The sequence below is a fragment of the Nestor notabilis genome, unplaced genomic scaffold (genome assembly GCF_000696875.1).
Source record: "Nestor notabilis isolate BGI_N333 unplaced genomic scaffold, ASM69687v1 scaffold2186, whole genome shotgun sequence".
NCBI classification, from domain to species: domain Eukaryota; kingdom Metazoa; phylum Chordata; class Aves; order Psittaciformes; family Psittacidae; genus Nestor; species Nestor notabilis.
In genome coordinates, this window is record NW_009931347.1 from 8,310 (window position 1) to 22,258 (window position 13,949).

Consider the following 13,949-nt stretch of genomic DNA (forward strand, 5'->3'; position numbering starts at 1 on the left):
CAAAGACCGTGATCACTGACTTCACATTCAGAGTGTACAAAATAGTATGATGCCTGGTGCCATTCTATAACACGGTTTCAGATTTTCACCTGAATTCATCAGAGATGTAGTCTCTAATTTCTCTTTTGAAGCACCTTGGCAAGAAAATATCCCCGTAAAGTGTATTAGGAGTGTTTCAGAACAGTCTCATCTGCTGTCTTGAGTGCACTGGGCCCAGTTTGAAGTCTCAGCCAGTACAAGAATTTAATCAGAAACCAGAAAAAAAACACTGTTCTAGATGTAGTAAGTCACTTGCAGGTCAGTATCACCATTTGATATCTTCATTTACTCAAGGTAATTTCAGTTTCAGGTTTAAATGTTCAGATCTCATTTAAAAATCTACTTTCTTGACTCTCTTCCTTATGCTAATAAAACCAGATGTATAATTATGCTTCTATCCCCAGAGTCCTGTATGGACTCTATTCAGTGTGGCACCTGTTCCAAAAATTAAGGCTCCAACTGAGTTCCCACTATTAAAGAAATATACTTTACAAATCTTCATATAAAAAGCCTACCTGGATCAATCAGTAGCAGTATACTACAAAACTGTAACAATTCCTGTTTCCTTGTGCCAACTGTTAGATAAATAAGACTTGTAAAACAAAATCTGCTCCTAAATTTACATTACTATTTCTGGAATATACAAAAAGTTTTCTAAACCTCTTGCTTATGAACTTGCATGTGGTCTTTTCTGTCACAGAAGTGCACTCATTGACCTCCCTTCTGATCCAAAATGATTTCCACCATGCAGAGTAGTAAGTTTCTGCATCTCTCCCAGGAATTAGGAGTGACATCCATCAGAGAATTAAATTAGAAAAGTCACTTAGATGTTTGGAAATATGAGAGCAAATTGTCTAATTAGATATCATTCTAATGAACAATGGAAACAAGTCCTGTTTCTGTCCAGAGCCTCTTGAAAGCTATTTCATGAGATGGTGGCAATTAGTCTCTTGTATCACTCAGGAAATGCATCTCTTTTCAATTAAATATGTCGTCCAGTCAGGAAGAAAAGTGGTCTGTCCTCTTTTGCATTGGCAGTCTGGAATTCATCCCGCAGTCGGAACTGCCATTCGTCTTCCAGCTCCAGCCGGACAACAGTCTGGCGAAGAGAATTGCGATCTTGACAAATCACACACAGGGTGGCACCTAAGCAAACAGTTAAAAAGGAACTCATGTGAGTATCCCCTTTGTTCTCAGATCACCCAGCTCCCTACACCCCTTAGCATCTCCCTCCACCACTTTCACAACAGGAATTACAAACGAGCTTGGGAGAAAGCAAAGACACTAAAGAGTGCCTATAAGAAATCTGAAGAGGGTCTTTTTACAAGGGCCTGTAGTGACAGGACAAGGGGGAATGGCTTTAAACCAAAAGAGGGGAGATTTAGATTAGACATCAGGAAAACATTCTTTGTATGAAGGTGGTGAGGCACTGGCACAGGTTGCTCAGAGAAGCTGTGGCTGCCCCATCACTGGCAGTGTTCAAGGCCAGGTTGGACGGGGCTTTAAGCAACCTGGTCTAGTGGAAGGTGTCCCTGCCCATGGCAGACGTGTTGGAACTAGATGAGCTTTAAGGTCCCTTCCAACCCTAACCATTCCATGATTCTGTGTAGGACAGAGGAGAGCTATGTTCAGCTACCTATTTATCAGGATCTTCTTGTGTAACTGGAGGTATCTAGTATTCACCTAGTAAACAAGACTACAAATACGTTCCCTACTTTTTAAGGTAGAGGAGTGTAAATCTGACAGGTCTAAGTAGGTGGTGATGGGACTTGCCAGAAAACAAGGTAAAGCCCTACATCCATCACTGTTCTAAACCTACTTATCATTACCTTGTTGAGTGAAAACTCCATTCATCAAAACACAGCACAAATCAATCACCATGATAGCTTATTAAGCTCTCTGTGTTTCGTGCTGACCAGAAATGGTCTAAACATGTCCTTAAAACTAATCACAAACTTAAGCACTTTTCGTATTGGTATGCTAATGTGCTGGCAAAAAAGAACATGGTCTGTATGTCTACGGATACAGGCAAGTCCAGAATGCAAAGTAAGATATATTATATTTTAGTAAATGGTATCAACTGCCATTTTAATTTGCACGCATCACTTCCTGGCTTCTGAGAAAAGTGCTCAATTAAGAGGAAATAATTACCTTTCCAGCAGTCAATAATCTGAATGAGAGGTAGTGAGGTAAGTGGAAATGCCCAAGGCAAAAAAAAAAAAAAGCAAGCTGAGAATATACTAAAAAGAAACAAGACAGACAATCATGTGGTGTTTAATCTGCATGTGTGGGGTTAGAAAATCAAGTAGACTGACAAGGGAGATGGAGAAATCCTGAATCAAACACACTTTGTGCTACACACAATTCAAGATTCCTGGTGTATGCGAAATTAAACTGATTTATAGCTTCTGGTCACTCAAAAAATGCAATACAAAAGCAGCACTGCTTTCATTTGCAGTTACTCTGATAGCCTTGTTAGAGAAAATACAGGAGGATTAAAATGTGGACACTGTTCCAGAATGCACATAGACACTGTCTTCAGTGGCTTGTGCAGGTAAAAGCACTGCATGCCCTGATTTGCACTTTGGTGCACCTACCTACATGAAACTATATTAACTGTATTAACTGCAACAAAGAACACAGCAGTTCATAACAACTCTGCCTATTTCAAGAAGGCATTTGCTGTAGTGTTTTTCCTCTGGTGACATTTATAGCTGTGAGTGAGAGAAATCCTCAGAGTGCTAAATGCCTAAGATAAGTAGAACAATCCTAAAGAAGCTTGAAATGTGACTGCCTGCAACACAATGGAAGTTATTTGTCTCCACTGCTATCCACCATCATAAGGACTATATGGAGAAACTGGTTATTAAGAATGACTTTTAGATGAGCCAGCTTCTATTTCCCAAGATAGTAAACAGATTTTAATTCAGGTTTTCCATCACCCATTTTCTATTGCAAATTACAAAACCTGAAAGACACAACAGATAAATGCTTCATGCATAAATCTTAAATACTTAGTTTTCAAACATAAACTAAGGAGTTATGCATAAACACTAGGCATAATGATATAAATCCCACATTTCTCACCACTTAAAAATCTGCAGAACCTATGGTACTGTTCATTACATATCAGTTTACTACAGTACAGAGACAGCACGATGAAGTATCAAAGATAGGTGGGCCGTATAAAGACAAATATAAATACACGTATGTACATATGCATGCATGTATATTTTCATATGAAATACATTTTTCCCCAGGCTCCCAGAGACCAGGTCACATAATTCTCCATAATAAAATTATTATAGCTCACCTTTGAGAAAATGAAACTTCTTCAAAAAGCTAGCTACAACAAAGGAGTCACAGAGGTATAGCAGGAGACCACTGAATGTCAAACCAGAGGAACTGATATTCAGAGAGTGAGGCCGAGAACTCACATAGCAAACTGCAATCTGATTGGGAGAGGGGAAAAAACATCAACGTTTTTCAAGGTTCTTTATAAAGCTATGGTTTGATATCAAACTTTCAGTATTTGCATCTATTCAAATTCAGACTTGCTTTCCAACTCCAAATATTGTGGTCTTTATGGTTCCTTCCTAAACATCCCTCTACTTACTAGAAGTCTACATAAAAGCGCTATTCATAAATATGTATTAGCCATTACCATTTGTTACTGTTATGATCAAGAGGTTTAGATATGGTAGGGTTTGAAAGCTGCAGGAACAGTGGCTCCCCACAACCATAATGCCATGATCTGCCCAGCACAATTTATCTACACATGAGTAAAAAAAGTGCAGTTGGACACAAAAAGGACTCTTTAGAAATGCCTAATTTAATTTACATTATGCTAGGATTACTCAAGTCAGTAGTTGTGCATACACATAAATGTGAGAGGTTTCCTCTTGTCTTGTTTTTTTTATGGTTACTTCCCAAATCCATTAGGAACCAGGAATATTTATAACACTCTTTAATAAATTTTAATTAAGAAATTTTCCACACAAGGCTTTGTTTCCAAAGTTACATTGTACTCATTTGTTGGGGCAGACCCTCATCTGGCATAAATCAAGATGGTCCAGGGGAGGAAGGACCCACAGCAACTGAGGCTCTGACCCAGGATGCCTATATTTACCCATATTCCTTCAATCCTATTGTACCATATTCCAGCTCAGGTAACAATTCCAGAACCAAATTAAAATCACGTCCTATGCTGAATGGATTAGAGCTGAAAGATAAAGACGGTAACAGTACAATGCCGTTCCACAGTTTATTGTTTCAAATACGTGGGAACATAGACCTGTAAAAGCTCAGCCAGAAAGGAAATTAAGAGAAATAATTAAAAATGTTCTGGGAACAGCATGTATGGGAAGTTCATTAGACAGCTGTTTTGGTAAATTTAGTAAATCCAGCAAGATTTCATTGAATTTCACTTAGTATTCAAGTCAGGTGAAAAGGTAAAAACAGTGTCTCTCTCCTGAATACTACCACCTTAGTATCACATTTCTATCTGACCTACATTTGAGTTTAAGAATGACCTTGGCTTTAGATCCAAACTCATCGGAGAGAGGCAGCAGCTCCTGACATATAATGTCAGCTTATCCCATTCTGACTCTTCTTCGTATTTGCTACTCTGCCTCAGCTATCAATCAAAAGTGAGCTAAAACATCTGTATTTTGAAGTGCTGTCTAAGGGCTAGCTAGTATTTGTAAAACACTCTTGTGGAAGAAATTTTCTGTAGGAATGGTCGAATTAAAGCAGAGTGAGAAAAGGCTCCTGGAAAATGTGCTCTGTATTAATTCAGAATTTAATATAATTCACAGACTATACTGGTATTTAGGACAAGTCTGGTATTGTTTTCTATGTACTTTATTTGAAGCCCCTAATAATATCCCTATGGGACTAAGAATTTGAATTTAATATCATAGAGATCTAATAACTGATTCATCAAAGACTGTGTAACTATTACTAAGCAATGCATCAACAAACTCATCCAAAATATAGCCTAAACATTTCTGGAGCCACTTAAAGATTATTTTCTTCAGTACCTGTGGTCCTAAGTTAAGGTAACAGTCCACAGATAGCACTGGATGGCTATAATTCTTCAGTGAGAGAGGGAAAAAGCGATGGCTGTGATACTGGAGGTATTTTTCAAGGAGCAATTGAGCAGGTGCTGCCAAGAAGGTATGCTTGCTGTCAGGAGCACAAATGTACTGAGCAGGGGAGATTGAAACTGGAGTGTCAGATACCTGTGAGGAAAAAATATTTCTGGTACAGATCAATCCTGATCAATCAAGTTGCACTTGTCTGAATTTCGGGTTGTATAAAATATATCTCTACTTTTCAAATCTAAGATTTATATAAGAAGGACAATCCTTCAGCAAAAAATATCTGATACCAAAAATGTTTCAGAGTTTCACAGAATTATATTTATATTTACAGAATCTTTCAGTTTTCTTCTTTGAACCCAAAGTACTCCTGCACATGAAGTCACATGAAGATGAGCAATTCAATAGCTTTTGATAAAAACCTCACAGTGAATGGTTACTTGGATCATAAAGCGACACTTTAAGTGTATTTAAAAGTTTTAAAGGAAAATGATTAAAGAAAGGTGCATTTATGCCAAGAATATTGTGAATTTCAGAAATAAATAAAAAGCCCACATGGCAGAAATACCCCATTACCGGCAATTGGTGATGCACCAAAATACCTCAGGTCTCCTGGTTACAGGGTACAAAAAAGGTAAACAGAATTTCAACAGTAATGAAACAGAGGTCTCAGTTCCCACCTTTGACTTAATGTGGAAGGATCGCTGTCCTCCTACTGCAATTTGCTTTTTCATGACACTGAAGTGATTGAACCGACAGATGAGGAGGCCAGCACTGTGGACGCGCAAGTTGAAGTCAACATCATCACACGTAAATCTGGAAAGAATAAAATCATAGCAGCTCAGAGGAACGTTTTGCATCACATACTAACAAATGCAAGCACTCAGGGTCTTTGATCAGCACGGTAGAAAGGACAGGTGTCAAACATACTGACCCTCCACCAGTGCCTATCAGTCAGCAAAAGAACCTTCAGCTTTGTAATAATAAATATTACAAAGCAAGTGGGATGATGTGCAGAACCATTTGATTAACGTCCAGGACTTGGATTTAAGAGAGCTGAGCAATTACTGCAACCGCCAACAGCAGGGAGAAACATGGCATTTAATTATAGAGTTTTTAGATGTTGGCTTTAATCTTAGTAATATTTACATGGATTTTTGGTATCCCTGGCAGTGGCTCTGTGTTTTAAAATGTACCTTTCTTCTTGCCAGCCCAGGCTTGGAATGCCATACAATACTTCAGGCTCAACAGCACCCACACAGAGGATTATGGCAAGCCACGCATGGTATGAAGACACAGGCAGGAAATGGGCAGTTTAATCTGGCATTCCTGACATATTAACATTGCTGCCTGGACTCATATCATTTTGCTTTTCTGTCAAGAGCTTTTGCAAAGCTTCCTTTATTTGGTTCATTATCTCTGCTGAAAGATGCTACTGATTCACTTACCTGTTCTGATTGTACTGTACATTCTGTGTCAGATCGACATTCAGCATAATGAAATCATGCACATGGCAGCAGGAGAATGGTTCCTTGATCTCAGCGCTGTTTGTTTTACTGGACCATTTCCTCATCCCGATTAAGGCATAGTGAGTGACATTGGGAGTTGCTTCAATATGTTGCAGAATTTGCTTCAACGAAACATTCCTTTCAGTCCACATATAGTCACTAAAATAATTATGAAACTGTGTTAATTTTGAAGAATACAGAATATTCAGAATCTCACTCAGCTGAAGAGCAATTCTTAACAATCTAAAGTAGTTATGAGTACCAGGTAGATAACTTCAGTGCTGTCTTTACTGCAACTATTTGCCTACCTAATAAAAAAAATTAACTTGTGCTTATGTGGTGGGGACTAGTATGAAAAATCTGAAACTTAGTCTTGATCTTTCAAAATATTCACTAAGATATGTAAACTTTTAAAGTTACCTGGATAATGTTCCAAATGACTGTGAGAGTGTTGCTGACTTTGTGTCATGACTTAAGTGCAAAATAGAAGATCCTTCTAGCCCACCCCTAGAGTTCATAAATCTCAGTTTTCACTGAGGTTATTTCTGTTTGAAGGTTTGCTGTAAATCCCGCATAGCTCCATTCTGGGAATAGATAAAAATATCTAGAACAAACAGTGTTCTAAAGTAATGAAAACAAGAATACTTGTTTGGGGATTTGGGGAGCTAATAAAGGAGCCATACAGACTAGGACTGACAAAAGAGCTAAGGGAAATCAGTTGCACAATTTGCGCAGAAATGTCTTCTAGCTTCCTTAGAGAAATCCTGTTAAAAACATACATCTGAATGACCATGCTTGGCCAGTGTATCAGCAATTGTTAACAAAGTCTGAAATCTGCAGTCCAAGTAACTCCAGTTCAAACCAGAGTCAAGCTATACAGCAAAGGCTGTGGTGCGCTTAATTCATCAGGGAACAGGAATGAGAAACTGGCACTAAACTATGTGGCATGCAAAGGCAGATATCTAGGGAAAATACTTCTCTCATTAAACCAATATTATTCTCTGCTTCTACAGGGTAGAAGTTGTAGTACATCAAAAGTAATTTCAAAACTGATACTTAGCAAAAGGTTAAAAGAGACCAGCTGAAAAAGCATATATTACTCTATTTACCTTTTCCTGTCTCCTGAACAATCAATTTCTACTGCATTCCACATAACACAGGAGTCATCTGAAATGACAATGAAAGGCCAAATATCCTGGGGTTTTATCCCCAGCTCCTCCTGCCGATTTCGTTCAAGCTCCAAGTTATGGTAAGACAACTCTTTTATCAGGAAGTGTGCAGCACCTGAAACCAAGGAATTAATCTATCAGCTTAAAAGCAGGGGCAGAAACTGTTTACTTTTCACTCAGAAGCCTTTTGAAGTGAATATTTCTGCAGGCTAGGGTATGAATTGCTCTGAAGATTTTAACACCCTAGCACTCCCCAAAGCTAACTTACTTTGACATTTGCCAAGCAAGTGACTTACAGGACACCACCAGGAAGCACACAAAAAGAAACTTGACTTCTGTGGTAAAGATTTGCCAGTGTCTAATCAGTTTAGATTAGATAGTAACAAATCTTTAATCTTGAAATCTATTTTATTCCTTTCAGATTTTTTAACCTGACAGATATTTGGCTCCACTAACATGTCTTAGTACAGACATCTAGAGATGTTGATTGACCAACATGGGAACCATTTCCCCATATGATCTACTCCAAATTTTTGTCACTACGGGTGTATATAAGATGTTCCAGCAGTAAAAGCAAGGTGCTGAATATTTCACATATATTATATTAGCAGAACCTATCAAAGAGATGTACTTAATCAGCACATCACTCCCTATGCAAATAGCACATAAATTATTTCCACGAGGAAACAGAGTAGGTAACCGCATCTAAACTAACACCCTCAGCTCCCTTTAAAATCAACTGGGCAGAGTATTTCTAGGGTGCAATTCATCTAGCTCATTTTAGGTGACTTGGATTAAGTGAATTGCATCTTCTACTGTGACACACAGTCTTCAGAAAGAATCCAGATCACCAGATAAGACATGCTATAAGGTGAGTGTCCGTATCTGTTAGAACTTTTTGTTACACTTACCTACTCCTGCACTGTTGAAAATGCTTGGAAGAACAAGCATGATATGGTTGGGCCAATACTTCTTATATATGGCCATTTCATATTCCTTGACAACTAAAACATGCAAATGACTGGCTCCGTCCATTGCATGATATAAGTTGAAAAGTCCATGTTCATGACGACCAGTGGTGGGAGTAAAAGTGGGGCTTTTTATGTAATCTTCACTCTGTAAATAAAAAGAAGAGAGAGTTTCTGTGTTAAGCTGGAGGATGTTTAAACAAGGAAAACCAGATCCTTCAAGAGAATAAATCAGGTTCACTGACTCAGAAAGCAGGAAAAGAATCCGCAAGGACCCAGTGCACAGTTCTGACTATGTAGCCAAGCACAAGTTAGTGGGTGATGAAGAGGAGGAGGTTTCATCCTCACATTGAGCAGTTGCTTCTGTGTTGCTGCCCGGGTTCTCCCATTTGAAACCTGAATGGCACATAATAGCGCAAACTGGAAGGTAGTATTGATTGGTTACTTTTTATTGGAAGCAGCTTATTTTCTCTGAGATAGAAGTGCTACTGCCCACTACTGTTCCCCAAATTGCTTCAATACTCCAAGCAGTGTGGTCTGAGCAAGGCACAGCTTCATCTTAGACATGGATATTAGGAGTCACTGTGAATGCCAGTGTCAGAGTTTGCATAGCCTGCCAAATAGATGGCCTTACAAAGTGTTTTCTACAAGTGTGATGTGATTCTTTGGGCTGTTTTGAAGCCATGACAGGTTCTTTGAAAGCCTTATTCTTATATGAAAACAACTGAGCGTTTATGCAGAATAAAACACTGCCTTCCACTACACTAAGAAATTGCTTCCTGTTAGTAACTGTATGATAAACAAAACCATGTCTCTGAGGCTCACTGCTGAACTTTAACATATTAAACCCATAAGCAAAGACCTTTTGCCCCAGTAAGAGTATTTATACTAAAGCCTCAACCTTGATAATGAGCAGAAGAAATAGCTTATTGGTGGCTTGACAGTTTTGCTTCATGTCTCCTTTTCTGGGAGAAAATACAAGCTTAGAATGAGGACATCTTCATTGTCTCTTGCCAGCAGGACCAGAAGTGTAAAGAATCCTAATTCAACAAATTTTAAAATTGGTGGTGTCTCTCTCCTATATATGGCCATCAATATATTTATTCATCTACCTTATCTGTGACTAGCGGTAGCCTCATGCTTTCCAATTGTCTTCCTGGTTGGCTAAAGACGAAATGATGCTCCTTTGACTTTGGAATGATAAAATGCAGCTGGATCTCTTCTCCCAGCATTGAATAGGAAAAGGCAAATGCATGCAGAGTAGACTCATAAAGCTGAGGATGAGAAAAAATGGGACAATTCCAATGGTTAGAGTCAAACTACGAGGTGTAGTTAACACACATTTATAACATTACCAAACAGGCTACAATCACTTACTGTATTGCATTAGATTTTATCTTATGATTCACTAGGTGTTAAACAATGACCCCTGGAACCCCTGTGCACTAAACAAAATAAAAAATAAACTGTTCCCTCTTTTGAAACCATTGTTTCAGCTTTGTCTTGCAGCTGGTACCAATAACATATAGGTCACTCTAGGCTTTAGGATATACTGACACATAAATCCCAGTATTTGCATTGCTAATACCTTCTTTCTCACATTCTACTATGCAGGAAATGGGAATGTTACAAGCAATAACAGTCTGTATGCCACATAAACACTGCTCTATGCTGAACTACTCCTGTAAATAGAATCTTTTCCAGTTTACTCAGGTGAAAATTTAGGCAAGTCCCAGTGGGAAAAGTTTACTGGTAGAGTAGTTTTAACTGATAGTATACAGGTAGAATGCAGATTACAGTACTGAATAAGCTAGTGTAAATGAGGCAAGGATCAGACCTCCGATGTCCCCAAACCTACAGTCTGGTCCAGGCAGGCAAACCGCAAGAAATAACAAAATCTGTAAATCAGCTTTTTTTAACATATACATGCAACTTCTAAGCCAAAAATGCAGTGAATATACACAAAACTCTGCTTGGGCTGTGTCTGCTTTGGTTTCTGATCTGCAGAATAATATATGGAACTCTTTACCTGGTACCTGGGATTGAAACCCATATACTGATGACACTGTTCACAGTGATGGTAGGTGTTATATGCTGCATACTTGGACAATCTCATCCTGGTTGTTTGACGGCGTGTATACATATCCTCCTGTCTCCTGCTCATTGATCTGTCTATTAGGAAATGAAACAACTTAAATGTAACACATATTCAAGGCCAGAATTCCCTTATGACAAAGTGTTTGTCACTGTAATTAGCTTCTAGGAACAATGGCAGGACTAAACACATGCAAAACAAACTACAAATTAATTCTGAGCATAGTATGCTTTATAAATTGTTTTGTGTAGCGAATGGGATGACAGTGAAGTATCTGCAAATTCATGATTATATTAATTCTGTACAGATTTCACACAAGGCTGAGATGTAAGCAAAGCCAGATTATTAAAATTATGATTGTTGCTGTTGTTATTAATGCTTGCAAAATAAATAAATAGTAAAAAAAGTCTTAGGAAAGACATTTGCCAACCTGTGATAGACTTCACAGTAGATTATGCGAAATGAACTTGGCAAATTTAGTGATGTTACTCTTTAGTGAACATCCACATTTCAAATGCCAGGTGCATTTCTGGTAATTTCACTGTTTAAAGGTTTAACAGGATTCTCTCATTAAAAACAAAAATCTGTGTACCAATCTAGATTTTTCCAACTCTAACCTTCACTGTTTATAGTCTGAAGCTTTGAACAAATCAGACTTGCATCTTCATATTTTGGGTCATGGATGGTGTAGTCAAAAGGTATCTTCTTGAATGTCTCCAAATCTGGCCACAGGTCTCCAGGCTGATGGTAGTATTGATAAGATTCTTCTTTTACTTCTACGATATTATTGAAAAATAAGAATTCATGTAATTACAATAATTACCATTTTTAAAGCTCTTTATATTGCCATACGTGGGTTTGCTATGCCTACTATTCTTACACAATTTTTTCTTTCGTTATTCTGAGGAAGCAATATTATTATGCACCGAGAGGTGCACCTTTGAACAAATGTACCTCATACCTGAACACAATTCTGGCTTTTAAACCTTTGTTATCAATTTAAGACCTCAGTAATCTTACTGGAGCAGCTGGTGGGATGATGATGAAAACAATGTCAAGGGTCTGGTAAGGCTGATCTACTTCCATACAGGTATTTGGGGTCACATTTTTTCAACACTCAGTTGAGGAAAGATATTTTGAGGAAAAGAAGCTCTTTTAAAGCTTCTGAAATTGCACTATTAAGTACAGCACAGAGTTAAAGTCAAATGCCGATTCTAGTTGTAAGGTCAGAGTAATGAAGGATAATTCACCCTGGGATAAGAGGAAAAATAGTGAATGGTATTGGTATGATGTGCAGTGAAACCATGCCTTTTTCTGAAACAGGTTAACTGACACAAAAAGCCAGATGTACACAAGTCCTTACAAGATTCTTCTCTACCTTTATCAAGAGGATGGAAGATCTGACAAGAGTGAAATGGACTGTAGTGAGGAGTCCAGCTTAGGGGTCAGCTGTAAACTGCTGTAAAGAACCATAACCCATGCCTATGAGTATAGACTAAATTTGTAACAGGTAAGACCCTGTCATTTGGTATCCAAAGTAAATATGAAACTCAGGTGGAATTAGTCAGATGCTGAAATTACCTTCATGCCCTGACTATGAGTTACCTCTAAAATCCTGCCTAAAATATGAAGGATTGTTTGCACAAACTTCTCCCCTAGCAGACCAGTCACCTTTTCCACAGGTTTTGCCATAAACCTAGGGGGACAGCTGCCTCTTCTTCAAGCACAGCTCAGTATAGAGGAAGACTTCTCGTTACGGCCCTAAAAAAACCCTAAGGAAAAAATAGCTGAGGCACACTCACACAATAGAATGACTGAACAGCTCCCAGCCAGGGTCTGACAGAGGCAGCTAGCAGACAGGCAGCACTCACTAAGACTCTTCATGGCTGACTGCAGGCATGCTTTTAGTGCAGAATTAGGCATACCCCATAAAATATCACTCATATGTTTTCTATGTAATCCAACCCTTAATTAGAGAAAATCATCTGGGAACACAGAGGAGTAATACACTGTAAATAAAGGAAGTTTGGACTAAAATCAGCTATTAGAGAGCGGGAATTGTTTTCCTCCTTTATGTAGTCTTATGAGCTTGGAAAATATGATATTGCATCTTATAGCATAAATCTGCCAGAATTTCACTGATTCTTGTTATATAATTTACCAAACAAGTTCATTCTAATTCTAAACTCAAAACCAGTGGCTGGATATCATTTAATATCCATAAATGCAGTTGATTACTTCCCAAAAAAAACCAGAAGTATGTGGATTTCTTACTGAACGGAAGGCTGAACTCTAAATGATGAGTAAAATAATAAAATGTTCTTAAGTATCAGTTTAAGATCACACCAAAGTTTTCATAAAATCTTTCAATAATGTAAATGAATTGCAAAAGTGAACAGCATAGAACACACAGACAACTGCTTTTCAGCTTCACATAACAATTTATACAGTCTCCAGAATACTTTTATATCAAGAACTTACTAATGTTGATTTCTTCCTCATCATAAACATCCACTTCTGTCAGTCTAATCAGCATTCGGGACAAAATACTGAGGAACTGCAGATAGGCACCTGTTTTCCCTATCTGAAAATATAGAAATTAGAAAATATAAAAGTAAACTTGAATTTCTCACCATGTTACTTTTCCACAGATCTGAAAATTGCAGCCGCAGTGAGACCAAATATTAATATTCAGGACTTGCATATCCCTGTATTTGTATATTCCTTGGCATAAATGAAATGTTTAAATGCTCAACAATCTTATTCGCTTCATGCAGGAATCTAGTTTGGAAAATGCTTTTTATATCACAGGTCTAACTACAGGTCTACAGATGAGAATTTTCTCTCCTGAGATAGTTTCTACACAGACAATGAACATTAAAAAACCCATACAAGCTCATAAAATGTTCTAAAAAACCTCCTCAAGCTACAACATAACTAAAGAATTAGCTCAGTCCTTTCATATTGGCGTAATTTACCAGGACACTCACTGCTACTGAAGTACATTGACTCCTGAAGAACAAAGTGGAATGCATCCACAGGAGAACTTGTGCAGGCCAGTTCCACTC

General features: G+C 38.0%; 1 protein-coding gene across 2 annotated transcripts in view; it reads right to left on the reverse strand.

Moving 5' to 3' along the window:
• Positions 1–910: 910 nt before the first annotated feature.
• Positions 911–13,949, reverse strand: part of GREB1 (growth regulation by estrogen in breast cancer 1) — a 49,625-nt gene continuing 36,586 nt past the window's right edge. For both annotated transcript variants that reach the window (XM_010015841.1, XM_010015840.1), the window contains exons 22-32: positions 13,363–13,465; positions 11,499–11,657; positions 10,816–10,958; positions 9,899–10,060; positions 8,730–8,934; positions 7,759–7,933; positions 6,590–6,808; positions 5,822–5,957; positions 5,082–5,282; positions 3,353–3,491; positions 911–1,185 (exon numbers count right to left, since the gene is read on the reverse strand). In XM_010015841.1, the coding sequence (XP_010014143.1) occupies positions 1,022–1,185; positions 3,353–3,491; positions 5,082–5,282; positions 5,822–5,957; positions 6,590–6,808; positions 7,759–7,933; positions 8,730–8,934; positions 9,899–10,060; positions 10,816–10,958; positions 11,499–11,657; positions 13,363–13,465 (1,806 nt within the window). In that variant the 3' untranslated portion in view covers positions 911–1,021. The remainder of the gene's footprint in view (positions 1,186–3,352; positions 3,492–5,081; positions 5,283–5,821; positions 5,958–6,589; positions 6,809–7,758; positions 7,934–8,729; positions 8,935–9,898; positions 10,061–10,815; positions 10,959–11,498; positions 11,658–13,362; positions 13,466–13,949) is intronic.